The sequence below is a fragment of the Pseudophryne corroboree genome, chromosome 10 (assembly GCF_028390025.1).
Source record: "Pseudophryne corroboree isolate aPseCor3 chromosome 10, aPseCor3.hap2, whole genome shotgun sequence".
Lineage (NCBI taxonomy): Eukaryota > Metazoa > Chordata > Amphibia > Anura > Myobatrachidae > Pseudophryne > Pseudophryne corroboree.
Genome location: NC_086453.1, coordinates 309222033 through 309238152, shown reverse-complemented (window position 1 = coordinate 309238152; position 16120 = coordinate 309222033). Strand labels below are relative to the sequence as shown.

General features: G+C 47.6%; 1 protein-coding gene across 4 annotated transcripts in view; it reads right to left on the bottom strand.

Annotated features, from left to right (window-relative positions):
- Window positions 1–16120, bottom strand: part of CEP104 (centrosomal protein 104) — a 232639-nt gene that overhangs the window by 75211 nt on the left and 141308 nt on the right. For all 4 annotated transcript variants that reach the window (XM_063943460.1, XM_063943461.1, XM_063943462.1 and 1 more), the window contains exons 14-17: window positions 15469–15675; window positions 8482–8598; window positions 7146–7176; window positions 146–224 (exon numbers count right to left, since the gene is read on the bottom strand). In XM_063943460.1, coding sequence (XP_063799530.1) covers window positions 146–224; window positions 7146–7176; window positions 8482–8598; window positions 15469–15675 — 434 coding nt within the window. The remainder of the gene's footprint in view (window positions 1–145; window positions 225–7145; window positions 7177–8481; window positions 8599–15468; window positions 15676–16120) is intronic.

Below are 16120 nucleotides of genomic sequence, written 5' to 3'. Positions count from 1 at the left end.
AGATCATCAAATAGGAGTTCATTGCCATAAGTTATAAAGCAAAGATTTCCATACAATTCAGAATCAGACCCAATACATACAGTATATACAGGTAGGCTTCTGGTATACCCACAGGAACAACATAGCACACAAATGCTGTACTTACTTATCTAAGTAATTAGTAACTGTAGAATGGTCGTCTGCCTCTGCGTTAGGAGACAAAGGCATTTTCTTGACACGATCATCTTAAACAATTGAAAAAGAAAAAAAGAAAATTGAGAAAATGGGCATATAAATACTATAACAGAGCTTGCAGTGACGCAATGTGTAAAGTGCAGCTAATAAGCTGCTTACTGACACATCAGCGCAATCTGTCACTTACATTAGCATTGAGAGCCCCAATATATATTATATATATATATATATATAAAACACACTGGTTCACATCTTGACAAAGGGGTTAGAGTCCCCGAAACGTCGATGGAGTTTTTCTGATATTTCAAATACACTTGATTTTTCTTAAGACCTTGAGTGCCGCAGCCTTTCTTGAAAGCTATTGGAATTCTACACTGAGGGCACCAGGGCAATTTCGGGATTTACAACAGAGTGCCGGGCTGACATTATCGTATATATAAAATATAATATATATATATATAAATATATAATATAAATCAGATTTTGGGGTCATTGCTGAGCTTCTCTTTATCTTACATTGCATCTACTACAGCCATTGCAACCTCTATACCCATGTATTCCTGGGATACAGTCATTAGGTCCACCACACTTTGGTCGACAGTCATTAGGTCGACCACTATTGGTTGACATGCATTAGGTCGACATGTACTAGGTTGACATGGAAAAAGATCGACATGCATTTTTCACATTTTTGTAAACAATGTTGAACTTTTTCATACTTTACGATCCACGTGGACTATGATTGGGAATAGTAATGTGTGCTGAGCGCAGCAAGGCACCTTACACGAACGTGAGCCATGCAAGGGGACAAGGAGCACTAACTGGGGTTCCCCGTCACTTTACGAAAAAAATTACACCAAAAAAAGTTTCAAAATCCCTCAGGTCGACCTTTTTCCATGTCGACCTAATGACCATGTCGACCAATAGTGGTCGACCTAATGACTGTTGACCTAAGTGTGGTTGACCTAATGACTCATACCAGTATTCCCCCGCTCCTTTTAGCCTTTGTATTTTTTTCCGTTGCTTTTAACATAATGTTGAAAGTACTGAGAATCTGCACCAAAACCACACATGGAAATCTGAACTGTCTGCCTTTTACTAATGCAGATAAAATACTGGGGCATATGTATTAACCTGTAGAAGGCATAAGGAAGTGATAAACCAGTGAAAAAGCAGTGTTAAGTGCAAGGTGATAATGCACCAGCCAATCAGCTACTAACTGTTAATTTACATATGGGAGCTGAATGGCTGGTGTGTTTATCACCTTGCATTCATTTATCACTGGTTTATCACTTCCCTATGCCTTCCCCAGGTTAACACATCTGACCCACTGTATTTTATCTGCATTAGTAAAAGGCAGAAATGTTGGGTGTAATGAGAAAATTGCTATATCGAATCTGAGCCATATAACTTGCACTATGTACTGAATAATGTATCTGGAGCTGCTACCACAGTCCATGACGTGACGCCTTCCTGGAATACATACAGATGTGTCCTCACTTACGGGATGGATGTATGCCATGTGGCACGAGACACCCAGCGCGACGCTGCAAGAGAAGTAGTGTACCCTACATTCCTTTAGATTTTGCATCTTAGTTGGATCAGATGCTTTGAAAAGTGACTTACAGGGCACCAGTGACTCTGGCCTGTGGCTTTACCCTCACAGGAATTGGTTTTACACATGTCCAGAGTCACAGATGAAGCACAATGGAAATGGGCCCCAGCTGCTGCATCGGAGCGCTTCTTACACAGATTCAGACTCAGACGCACACAGATGTACAGATGTTATACATCAAATTGATCAGTACAATCTAGCAATGTACTGTAGTTTTGTCGCTGTCAGTTGTTTTATTTATGCAACTAAGATGCTCAGTGCAGCCGACACACATGAGTCCTGGCGCAGCGAGAGGGGTTATTTGGCGAGAGGGCACATCTGTATGCTTTACTTCTGCATCTCTAAGAGAATTTCCACTCTGCTCACTGAGATGCAGGTGGGAGACCTGTGAGGTCATGTATGTGAGCTGTGCTTGATGAGAGACACAGCTAACACCGCTGCTCTGACACACTGGGGGGACTGGTAATGGAACAAACTCTTAAATGATTCAATGGTAAAAACCACAGTTTTATATGGTAATGGGGGAGATACTCTATAAAAGTGGAGGAGTGTAGAACTGTTATTACAAATGTCTCACTGAACCATTCGTGTTTACACCATGTCCTGTTTAGAAGAGACTATTTAGTAGATAATAATGACATTTTTGCCTTTTGTCTGGTCCTTACATATCTAGTTTTCTTTTTCATGCTTGCATAGGAATACAGGACCCTATTCAGTAAGGATTGCAAATTCAGCATTTTAGCAGAATGTGCAATTCTTTGGCTTGCATGCTGGTGGCCGCCCATCACAGGGCAAGGCCACCCAGCATGCTAACCGCCGCCCCCACTCTGCAACCCGCACTAATTGCGATCACACCACAATTAGTGCGCGGTCGCAAAAAGTAGGGAAGCTTCCTGCCGGCGCAGCCTGGCTGCGACGGCAGGAGGGCTGCTGCCATCTTTTTGATCGGAGCTGCTGCAAGTGACATCACACAGCTGCACCGATCACACCCATGCCACACACCCCGTTCAGAAGCCACCTTCCCTGTTTCCCTGCCTCTGCCCCTGCAAAGCTCCGCCTTGGAAACGGAGCACTGCTACCCCACTCCCGCCCCGCGAACGCCTCTGCCTGATTGACAGGCAGAGGCGTTCGCATTTACTGTATTGTGAAGCTTGTATGTGAAGTACCCCTTGCAAGAAGGTCTGAACTTCTGGCAACACTGCCAATTTCTTCTGAAAGAAAATTGAGAGAGCTGAAATCTGGACCTTACGGATACCCATTCGTAAGCCCTTATCCAAACCAGCCTGCAGGAAACGTAGGAAACGTACAAAGTGAAATAATGCAGGCGGATACGTGCTCTCCTCGCACCAAGAACATATCTCCTACAGATATGATGATAGTGTTTTGACGTCACAGGTTTCCTTGCCTGAACCATGGTTACAATAACCTTCTTGGAAAGGCCCTCATGAGCTAGGATGCTCCGCTCAACCTCCATGCCGTCAAACGAAGTCGCTGTAAGTCCGGGTAGACGAACGGTCCTTGTTGAAGAAAATCTCTTCTTTGTGGTAGAGGCCAAGGGTCTTCGACGGACAGGTCCAGAAGATCCGCATACCACGCCCTCAGAGGCCAATCTGGGGAAATTAGAATTGCCTGGACACCTTGATTCCTGATTCGCTTTAGCACTCTTTGGAATGGGATCGGAGGAAACAGGTAGACCAGCCGGTACGGCCAAGGCGACGCCAGTGCGTCAACTGCCCTCGCCTGAGGGTTCCTGGTCCGGAATGAAGATTGCTAACATGGCTCTTGCATTTCTTTCTGCCCAGAGGAGTATCTTTGACACCTCTCGCATGCAGGCTCTGCTTTTTGTCCCTCCTTGTCGATTGATATATGCTACCGCCGTGGCGTTGTCCATCTGTACTTGGATCAAGTGATCCCTGAGTAGAGGAGAGGCTTGAAGTAGAGCATTGCATATCGCCCGATTTCCAGAATGTTGATTGGAAAGAGGCTTTCGTGGGCTGACCACCTGCCCTGGAACTGCGCCCCTTGGGGGACAGCTACCCATTCTCTCAGACTCGCATGAGTGAGGAGGGTCCAATCCTGAATCACAAAACTCCTGCCCTCCAGGAAATTGGAGGACTGTAGCTACCACAGGAGGGAAATCCTGGCCTGAGGTGACAGCTGAATCATCTGGTGCATCTGGAGATGCGATCCGGACCACTTGCTCAGGAGATCCAACTGAAACATTCTGGCATGAAACCTCCCATACTGGATTGCCTCGTATGAGGCAACCATCTTTCCCAACAATCTTATGCAAAGATGGATGGACACTCGAGTAGGCCGGAGCACCGTGCGGACCATCTCCTGAAGTGTTTTTGCCTTGTCCTCTGGTAGAAACACCTTCTGGGCCACAGTATCCAGCAACATCCCCAGGAACAGGAGCCTCTGAGTTGGCTCCAGGTGGGACTTCTGCAAGTTGAGGATCTACCCATAGTTCGAAAGAAGATGGATGGTGTGGTCGATATGGAGCAACAAAAGCTCCCTGGATCGTGCCTTTATCAGAAGATTGTCCACATAAGGGACCACACTGACCCCCTGGACCCGGAGTTGGAACATCATCTCCGCCATCACCTTTGTGAATACCCTCGGGGCTGTGGACAGGCCGAAAGGTAGTGACTGGAATTGAAAATTATTGTCCGGGAGGGCAAATGCAGGTACGTCTGATGAGGCGGCCAAATTGGAATATAGAGATATGCATCCTTGATATCCAAGAAGACCATAAATTCCTGTACTTCCATGACTGCAATCACTGCTTGCACGGATTCCATCTTGAATTTGAAAACCCTCAAATAAGGATTCAAGATTTCAGATTCAGAATGGGTCTGACCGTACCGTCCGGCATCGGCACCACAAACAGGTTTGAGTGAAACCCCTTGCAGCGTTGCGGTAGTGGTACTGGAACAATGACGTGGGACTGGACCAACTTTCAGACAGCCTGTTGCAACGTAACTTGCATATCCTCCAAAGCTGGTGGGCTTGATTTGAAAAATCGTTGGGGGAAGGGGGGGGTGTACTGTCGTACTCCAGCTTGTAGCACTGAGAAACGAGCTCTCTGACCCAGGCATCCTGGCAGGAGGCTTCCCAGACGCGGCTGAAGTGACGCAGTCGGGCTCCCACCTCGAGGTCCCCTCGGGGTGGGTGGGCACCGTCACGCTGAGGCCTTAGTGGAAGCAGAACGGGTGGACTGTTCCTGAGAACTGGTACTTGCAGGTTTCATGGACTTACCTCTGGTGCCTCTAGCTGCATTGGGGGCACCTCTGGCCTTCGATCGAAATCTGTGAGACCGAAAGGACTGGACAGACGGTCCCCCTTCAGGAGCAAATGGGAAAGTGCGCAAAAACTTTTTGGACACTTGGAATTTTTTGTCTGGATTTTTCCAGGCCTGTTTGAATAAGTTAACTAACTCTGGAGAATCAGGGAAAGTGACATTGGGCTTGTTTTGTACAAAGAAAAACAGAAGAAGCAGCGTCCTCTAGGGGGAGCTTTAACACATCCCTTATAGCCAGAATGAGGGGTACAATACCCTGAGCAGAATCGGTATCCCCACTAACGGGATTCAGGTCATCCCCATCATCTTGTAGATCATCATCTGTATCAGTTAGTAGTGCAGGTAAACCACGCCTCTGTGGACCTGCATGAGAGAGGGGGGACTGTGCATCAGCCCTAGCAGCTAAATCTGCAACAGCTGTTGCAGTAGCCGAGTCTTCTGCACATTAGCAGTGAGCTGGGATGACATATCTGACACATAGTCTTAAGAGACCCTAACCAGGGGGGCTCTGGACCCCCTCACCAAGACTCTTCACTAATTTGTGAAGATTGACTACATTGTTCACAGGAAACAGAGTCATTAGATAATGGAATCTGGTGTGACATACACAGCACAGTTTGTGCTTACCCATATTTCACAGTAAGTACAACAACATACACACAGACAATTATAATGCAAGCCTGCCCTACTGTATGTGAGAGGAGACACAGAGAGGGGATACCAGCACATCCTGAGCTGCACAGCCCCAGTGAAACTGTCAGCTCTGTAAATCACAGAGAACACTAACAAAATGCAGTCCTAATTAGGCTCAGAATAGTGTACACAAGCGTCTCTCCCCATTAGCTACACCCTGTACCAGTTTCCAGCGTGTCTGTGAGGAAGGAAGCGCTGAGTGTGTGCTGTAGATGGCTGCTGTAAGCAGAGGAAGGCGCCAAAACGGCCCAAGTCCCGCACTGAGGAAGCTTCGCCCCCTCCAATGGCGCCGGAGCTGTACATATTATTTATACTGGCAAAGTCTCCTAAACAGCTTAAAATATCATACGTGTGCCATTCAAGCAGATTTGTGCCAGTTTACACACGGGGTATCCTAGCGGCACTCCCCAGGGAGGGGTCCCATACACCGCGCCCGTGGTCAGCCGCACTTTGAATCGGTGGACCCCCCCTAGCAGGGCCCCCGGTGTGTGCCACCGATGTCACCTTCAGTGCCCCGCTGAACAAACAACCCCTCAGTGGGGAAGCGGCTCTGCATCTCGTAAGGCCGGTGACTACCCCCCCCCCCCCCCCCAGCTCCGATGGCGCGGATATGCTGTTGCATCCCCTCCTGAGGGAACTTTTTTCTAAACTGCCTTTGGGAGGGGGCATAGAGGGGAGGAGCCAGCACACCCAGTTGAAGAAATTTAAAGTGCACTGGCCCTTTTGGACCCCGTCTATACCCATCGTACTAGTTTCTCCAATATCCCTTATGGATGCTAGAGAAATAATGTAACATATAAAGATACTTCACATATGTTCATGTCCCTTATGTATTATGTGGCTATAGTAGAGGTTCACAAACATGGTCCTCAAGGCTATCGAACAGTCCAGGTTTTAAGTATATCCATGTTTGGCCACAGGTGACTTAATTAGTACCTCAGTCAACTTGACTTAACCATCTGTGCTGAGCCATGTATATCCTTAAAACCTAGACTGTTATACCCCTTCACACATGCAGCTATAACGTGAACGCGCATTAATATGGGATTTCTTCATGTATTAAAAAAAACAACCCGGAACTAAGTCAGGAAACCTCTGGACTATAGCATTAATGATAAACAAATATGGAATTCTCCATGATTTGACAAATGACGATCAATATTTGACACATAGGTATTTAAATGACAATCGTTCTGGCTGCATATGATCTAGCTACAGAACATGAATTGTTGTGTAATTCTAGTAAAAGAACAGAGCTACATATCCCCTTGAGAGCCCTGAACTCACCATTTAGCGCAACAAATTTCCACTTCCAGCCGTAAAAAAAACAAAGATTTCATATGTGCACTGTGCACTTACCTGCTTTTGATTTGTGTAATTGTTCTTTTCCCTAAAAAGAAAAAAAAAGTGAAATGTCATTTTAGTCTAGGGCTAGGTCACGTTGGCTGCAGTCACATAATACAGTCAGTAGGTGGCAGTCAACACAGCCTCCAGGGGATGTGGTCAAGATGGCAGCTGTCAGGATCCCGGCAACCAGAATACCGACACGTTAGAATCCAGACGTCTGAACAGACGCCGGTATGCCCACACCCGGCATACCAACTGTAAGTATGGCCGCAAGGTAAGGTTTAGGGCCAGGGGAAGGGGGTTTAGGTTTAGGCATCAGGCAGGGGGGTTAGGGTTAGGCTGCAGGGGGGGGGGGGGGGGGGGGGGAGTTAGGGCTAGGTTGAGGGGATGGTGGGTTAGGGTTAGGCACCCCTGGGGGAGGTTAAGGTCAGGCTGCGGGGGATTATGGATTGTTTTTAGGCAGCGGGGATGTGAGGGTTAGGTTAGGGTTAGGCTCCCAGTAGGGAGGGTTAGGGTTAGAGGTTGGGGAGAGGGTAGAGCACCCTTAACTCACCCCTGATGCTGTTTAGACCTTCGGGATCCCGGCTTCGGTATTTTGAGCACTGGGTTCCCTCCAGCCATAGGAGCAACAATAAGGTAATCCTATATAATAGAAGGTAAACGTTGCTGCTCACCTCTATGTAGGGGGGGATTCAAGTGTTTTGTGTGCCGGCAGCCACTAGATGGCACCCGACGGAGCAATTCAAGGGTACAATATAGGGTTCCATGATGTTGTACTTTAGAGGAACCCAACACTTGAGGTAACGAGGCATATTTGCGTTACCAAAACAATAAATAAAAATGAAATAGATGAACAAAAAAAAAAAAATTGTGAGTATACAATATTTGCAAAAAACAAACAATGGGAATGCATCCTAAATTATACTTTTTGTATCATGATGCCAATTCTAGAGCTAGACAGCTATAAAACACCCACCAGGGCTTAGATGCTAAATGGTCCTTTCTGACTGCAGTTACTTGTGGTACAGCGTATAGTGTAACGGACATCTGTGGCTCTCTACACATCACTTGCTATTTTCCAAGCTGTGGTTGGAACTGTCAGAATGTATTGAGGTGGTGAGCCAGAGTCAGTAGGAACCATGATGACACTCTGCATTTTCTACTCCCAAATACCACCGGTGGAGCTCTGAGTTATTTTGGTGTGTATATGGAAAGAATAAACCTGAAAGAGCCTAATTTCCAGCAAGTATTCCACTTCTGCAGAAGGGACACATGATACTCAATGCAGACCACAGAGCACAGAGCACAGAGCACAGAGGCCAACGTATACAATCAGACGAGCCCGCACCTTGGCAGTCTGAACCTCAGACTGAATCTCCTTTAGAGCTGCCAGCTGTTCCTGAAGAGCTCGAATCTCCTCTTTCTTCCTCTTTTCTGCCTCCTCTGTAGCTACCTTTTTCTGTGCCTGTGAGAAAAAAATAAGATTTTACTTACCGGTAAATCTATTTCTCGTAGTCCGTAGTGGATGCTGGGGACTCCGTAAGGACCATGGGGAATAGACGGGCTCCGCAGGAGACAGGGCACTCTAAGAAAGAATTAGGAATACTGGTGTGCACTGGCTCCTCCCTCTATGTCCCTCCTCCAGACCTCAGTTAAGGAAACTGTGCCCGGAAGAGCTGACAGTCCAAGGAAAGGATTTTGGAATCCAGGGTAAGACTCATACCAGCCACACCAATCACACCGTATAACTCGTGATAAACTTACCCAGTTAACAGTATGAACAACAACAGAGCATCAGATAAACCTGATGCAACCATAACATAACCCTTATTTAAGCAACAACTATATACAAGTATTGCAGAAGAAGTCCGCACTTGGGACGGGCGCCCAGCATCCACTACGGACTACGAGAAATAGATTTACCGGTAAGTAAAATCTTATTTTCTCTAACGTCCTAGTGGATGCTGGGGACTCCGTAAGGACCATGGGGATTATACCAAAGCTCCCAAACGGGCGGGAGAGTGCGGATGACTCTGCAGCACCGAATGAGCAAACACAAGGTCCTCCTCAGCCAGGGTATCAAACTTGTAGAACTTTGCAAAAGTGTTTGAACCTGACCAAGTAGCCGCTCGGCAAAGCTGTAATGCCGAGACCCCTCGGGAAGCCGCCCAAGAAGAGCCCACCTTCCTTGTGGAATGGGCTTTTACTGATTTTGGAAGCGGCAATCCAGCCGCAGAATCAGCCTGCTGAATCGTGATACAGATCCAGCGAGCAATAGTTTGCTTTGAAGCAGGAGCACCCAGCTTGCTGGATGCATACAGGAAAAACAGCGACTCCGTTTTCCTGACTCTAGCCGTTCTGGCTACATAAACCTTCAAAGCCCTGACTACATCTAGTAACTCGGAATCCTCCAAGTCACGAGTAGCCACAGGCACCACAATAGGTTGGTTCATATGAAAAGATGACACCACTTTTGGCAGAAATTGCGGACGAGTCCGCAATTCTGCCCTGTCCATATGGAAACCCAGATAGGGGGTTTTATGTGACAAAGCCGCCAATTCTGACACACGCCTAGCAGAAGCCAAGGCCAATAGCATGACCACCGTCCACGTGAGATATTTTAACTCCACGGTTTTAAGTGGCTCAAACCAGTGTGATTTCAGGAAACTCAACACCACGTTAAGATCCCAAGGTGCCACTGGAGGCACAAACGGGGGCTGAATATGCAGCACTCCCTTTACAAACGTCTGAACTTCAGGAAGAGAAGCCAGTTCTTTTTGAAAGAAAATGGATAGGGCCGAAATATGGACCTTAATGGACCCCAATTTTAGGCCTAAAGTCACTCCCGACTGTAGGAAGTGAAGGAAACGGCCCAGCTGGAATTCCTCTGTAGGGGCATTCCTGGCCTCACACCAAGCAACATATTTTCGCCATATACGGTGATAATGTTTAGCCGTCATGTCCTTCCTAGCCTTTATTAGCGTAGGAATAACCTCATCCGGAATGCCTTTTTCTGCTAGGATACGGCGTTCAACCGCCATGCCGTCAAACGCAGCCGCGGTAAGTCTTGGAACAGACAGGGCCCCTGTTGCAACAGATCCCGTCTGCGAGGCAGAGGCCATGGGTCCTCTGTGAGCATTTCTTGCAGTTCCGGATACCAAGTCCTTCTTACGATTCTCAGCACCTTGTGTATGAGAGGAAGAGGAGGAAACACATAAACAGACTGGAACACCCATGGTGTCACTAGTGCGTCCACAGCTATCGCCTAAGGGTCTCTTGACCTGGCGCAATACATTTGTAGCTTTTTGTTGAGGCGGGATGCCATCATGTCCACCTGTGGCAGTTCCCAACGACTTGTAATCTGTGTGAAGACTTCTTGATGAAGTCCCCACTCTCCCGGGTGGAGGTCGTGCCTGCTGAGGAATTCTGCTTCCCAGTTGTCCACTACCGGAATGAACACTGCTGACAGTGCTTTTACGTGATTCTCCGCCCAGCGAAGAATTCTGGTGGCTTCCGCAATCGCCACCCTGCTCCTTGTGCCGCCTTGGTGGTTTACATGAGCCACTGCGGTGATGTTGTCTGACTGAATCAGCACCGGTTGGTTGCGAAGCAGAGGCTCCGCTTGACTTAGGGCGTTGTATATTGCCCTTAGTTCCAGGATATTGATGTGCAGACAAGTCTCCTGACTTGACCACAGACCCTGGAAATTTCTTCCCTGTTTGACTGCCCCCCACCCTCGGAGGCTCGCATCCGTGGTCACCAGGACCCAGTCCTGAATGCCGAACCTGCGACCCTCGAGAAGGTGAGCACTCTGCAGCCACCACAGAAGAGACACCCTGGCCCTGGGGGATAGGGTGATCAGCCGCTGCATCTGAAGATGCGATCCGGACCACTTGTCTAACAGATCCCACTGAAAGGTCCTCACATGGAACCTGCCGAAGGGAATGGCTTCGTATGACGCCACCATCTTTCCCAGGACTCGCGTGCATTGATGCACCGACACCTGTTTTGGTTTTAAGAGGTCTCTGACCAGAGTCACGAGCTCCTGAGCCTTCTCCACCAGGAGAAAAACCTTCTTCTGGTCTGTGTCCAGAATCATGTCAAGGAAGGGCACACGCGTCGTAGGAATCAGCTGCGACTTTGGAATATTCAGAATCCATCCGTGCTGTTGCAACACTTCCCGAGAGTGTGCTACGCTGATCAGCAACTGCTCTCTGGACCTCGCCTTTATGAGGAGATCGTCCAAGTATGGGATAATTGTGACTCCTTGTTTTCGCAGAAGCACCATCATTTCTGCCATTACCTTGGTAAATATTCTCGGTGCCGTGGACAGACCAAACGGCAACGTCTGGAATTGGTAATGACAGTTCTGTACCACAAATCTGAGGTACTCCTGATGAGGTGGATAAATGGGGACATGCAGGTAAGCAACCTTTATGTCCAGAGACACCATAAAATCCCCCTCTTCCAGGCTTGCAATGACCGCTCTGAGCGATTCCATCTTGAACTTGAACCTTTTCAGGTAAATGTTCAGGGATTTTAAATTCAATATGGATCTGACCGAACCGTCCGGTTTCGGTACCACAAACATTGTGGAATAGGTACCCCTTCCCTGTTGCAGGAGGGGAACCTTTACCACCACCTGCTGGAGATATAATTTGTGAATTGCCGCTAACACTATTTCCCTCTCTATGGGGGAAGCTGGCAGGGCCGATTTGAGGTAACGGTGAGGGGGCATCACTTCGAATTCCAGCTTGTATCCCTGAGATACAATCTGTATAGCCCAGGGATCCACCCGTGAGCGAACCCACTGGTGGCTGAAATTTCGGAGACGTGCCCCCACCGATCCTGGCTCCACCTGTGGAGTCCCAGCGTCATGCGGTGGATTTAGTGGATGCCGGGGAGGACTTCTGTTCCTGGGAACTAGCTGTATTGTGCAACTTCTTTCCTCTACCCCTGCCTCTGGCAAGAAAGGACGCACCTCGGACTTTCTTGCCTCTTTGTGAACGAAAGGACTGCATTTGGTAATATGGTGCTTTCTTAGGTTGTGAGGGAATATATGGCAAAAATTTTTACTTCCCAGCCGTAGCTGTGGAAACTAGGTCCGAGAGACCGTCACCAAACAATTCCTCACCCTTATAAGGTAAAACCTTCATGTGCCTCTTTGAGTCGGCATCACCTGTCCATTGCCGAGTCCACAGGACCCTTCTGGCAGAAATCGACATTGCATTTATTCTAGAGCCCAGTAGGCTAATGTCTCTCTGGGCATCTCTCATATATAGGACAGCGTCTTTTATATGCCCCAGGGTCAGTAATATAGTATCCTTGTCCAAGGTATCAAGTTCCTCAGATAAAGTATCTGTCCATGCTGCTACAGCACTACACATCCAGGCCGACGCAATTGCCGGCCTTAGTATGGTACCTGAATGTGTATAAACGGACTTCAGGATACCTTCCTGCTTTCTATCCGCAGGATCTTTTAGGGTGGCCGTATCCTGTGACGGCAGGGCAACCTTCTTAGATAAGCGTGTCAAAGCTTTGTCTACCCTAGGGGAGGATTCCAAGCGGAACCTGTCCGTTGGCGGGAAAGGATACGCCATAAGCAACCGTTTGGAAATCTGCATTTTCCTATCTGGAGATTCCCAAGCTTTTTCACATAACTCATTTAACTCATGTGAAGGGGGAAAGGTCACCTCATGCCTTTTTTCCCAAAACATATAAACCCTCTTGTCAGGGACTGGGTTTTCCTCTGAGATGTGCAATACATCCTTCATTGCTATAATCATGTAGCGGATGGCTTTAGCCATTTTAGGCTGCAACTTTGCATCCTCGCCATCGACACTGGAGTCAGAATCCGTGTCGATATCTGTGTCAACAATTTTGGATAGTGGGCGCTTCTGAGACCCTGACGGCCTCTGCGCTGTAGGATCAGGCATGGGTTGAGACCCTGACTGTCCCAAGGCTTCAGCTTTATCCAACCTTTTATGCAAGGAAGTAACATTATCATTTAAAACCTTCCACATATCCATCCAATCGGGCGTCGGCGGCGATCCCACATTCATTTGTACCTGCTCTGCTTCCACATAGCCTTCCTCGTCAAACATGCCGACACAAGCGTACCGACACACCACACACACAGGGGATGCTCTATTTGAGGACAGAACCCCCACAAGGCCTTTTGGAGAGACAGAGAGAGAGTATGCCAGCACACACCAAAGCGCTATATGACCCAGGAATTACACAGTAACTTAGTGTTTACCCAGTAGCTGCTGTATACACTGATTTTGCGCGCCCCCCCCCCTCTTTTTACCCTCTTTCTACCGTGAATCTGCAGGGGAGAGCCTGGGGAGCGTCCTCTCTGCGGAGCTGTGGAGAGTAAATGGCGCTGGTGAGTGCTGAGGAAGAAGCCCCGCCCCCTCAGCGGCGGGCTTCTGTCCCGCGATTTTGTGTAAGATAATGGCAGGGGCTCATGCATATATACAGTGCCCAGCTGTATATATGCTGCTTTTGCCAAGAGGTACCTAATTGCTGCCCAGGGCGCCCCCCCCTGCGTCCTGCACCCTACAGTGACCGGAGTGTGTGGGTTTAATGTGGGAGCAATGGCGCACAGCTGCAGTGCTGTGCGCTACCTCATATGAAGACTGGAGTCTTCTGCCGCCGCTTTTGACGTCTTCTTGCTTCTCACGCCGGCTTCTGGCTCTGCGAGGGGGACGGCGGCGCGGCTCTGGGATCGGACGACCAAGGGTGCGTTCCTGTGTTCGATCCCTCTGGAGCTAATGGTATCCAGTAGCCTAAGAAGCATGACCTATCCGCAGTTAGTAGGGCTGCTTCTCTCCCCTCAGTCCCACGTAGCAGAGAGTCTGTTGCCAGCAGATCTCTCTGAAAATAAAAAAATCCTAACAAAATACTTTCTATTTAGCAAGCTCAGGAGAGCTCACTAAGGTGCACCCAGCTCGTCCGGGCAAAGATTCAAACTGAGGTCTGGAGGAGTGACATAGAGGGAGGAGCCAGTGCACACCAGTATTCCTAATTCTTTCTTAGAGTGCCCTGTCTCCTGTGGAGCCCGTCTATTCCCCATGGTCCTTACGGAGTCCCCAGCATCCACTAGGACGTTAGAGAAAATCTTTGAGTTTGTACAATTCAGTGTTGTGAAGCCCAAACAGAATAATGTGGCAGCCTCTGAAGGTAAGGTCCGAGTTTCTCAATGTGACTCCCAAATACATCGTCGTCTGTTCCGACAATGACAGAAATCCAAATGGACCAACATATATATTCTTTTTATTTGGTAAAACACAACACTACAGGATACTAAAGCATGACATGAAAGTTACAGTCACAATCACAGCAGACTTCAATTGTTCCAGTTGAAAAATGTAGATGGCTGGAAACCACGGTTACTGTGTGTATGTGATTATCGGCAGACGGCACTGATGGAGAACCATGGGATCCGGCCACATGGTGAGCAGTCGGATCTATGGATTTTGTTACCAAATTAAGACACAGATAGGATGTGATGTGATGGAGTACAGAAAAACCAGGTCACCAATTCTGCCTATCGGTAAGTGTGAGGTTGTCATCAAATCTGAAAATGATAGGGGGAAATGCGCAGTCCACATACAATACTTCAGCGTGTAACCTGAATATCTAAATTTCTAATTTACCACTTGAAAATCCACTTATTTATTGATCATCTTGAAAAATTGGAATGCAGTAAAGGGGGGCTGCAATTAAACACTGTAAAGTCTAAAACATGCATCTAACTTCTGCTAAGGTGAAACATTGTATGAAAATTTGATCAGGGCTAAATAGTTGTATTGATTACAAGTAAATATTTCAGAGGGGTGTGGTATGGAAGGTAGATAGTGTCTAGGTCGACCACTATTGGTCGACAGTAACTAGGTCGACATGGTCTTTAGGCCGACAGGTCAAAAGGTCGACATTAGTTTTTTAATGTTTTTTTGGTGTCGTTTTCTTTGTACAGTGACCGGGAACCCCAATTAGTGCACCGTGTCCCTTCGCAGAACTTCAGGCAAGGTGCCTCGCTCCGCTACCGCTTCGCTCCGCACAGATTACCATTCCAATCGTGGTCCACGTGGATTGTTAAGTATGAAAAGGTAAAAAAAAAAACAATTGTGAAAAACTCATGTCGACCTAGAAACCCTGTCGACCTAGTTACTGTCGACCAATAGTGGTTGACCTAGATAATGTCGGCCTAGAGACCGGATCCCATTTCAGAGTGTACAGATTTACGAACATTTTCCAAAACAGGACTGTATCTGACCTTGTTCGGTAGATACATCTTGATGTTAAACACCCCACTGTATTTCATACATACCTTAAGCTCAGATTCGGTGGGCCTGCCATCAATTTTGGAAAACCCATCAAAGAGTGTTTTGTAGAGAATGTTCTTGCGCGTGCTGGAATCATCTGACGGCATATGCTCTAGAACCTGAGCCTGATCCAGCTGGTACAAGTAGAGTATAATCCGTACTGCTTTATCCCGCACTTCCGCGGTTGGGTAATCCAGCACACCTAATGCAAACTAACAGTAAAAATGTATATAAGAAACGGTACAGACTTAGGGGGTATATTTACTAGGCCTTAGAGAGTGATAAAGTATAGAGAGATAAAGTACCAACCAGCTCCTGTCTGTTATTTTTCAAACACAGCCTGTAACGTGGCAGTTAGGAGCAGACTGTACTTTATCTCTCTCTAAAGCATAATACATAGAACCCTTAGACACATGGCGGGAAATTCAATATGGTGTGATGTGCCATCAGTCATCACCGCAATGACAATATCGTAAACTTAGAAAAAGTTTGGCAAAGCAAAAGCAGAGTGCCTCCGCCCTCCACCTGCCTGTTCTGTAGGCTCTCCGCCACATTGCGGCAAACGGAATTTTCCCATAGATATGATACTGCAACCAGCACAAGGGCCACGCTAGTATCTTAGAGGTATAAAAAAGGACCTTTCTTGCTGTTGGTGTC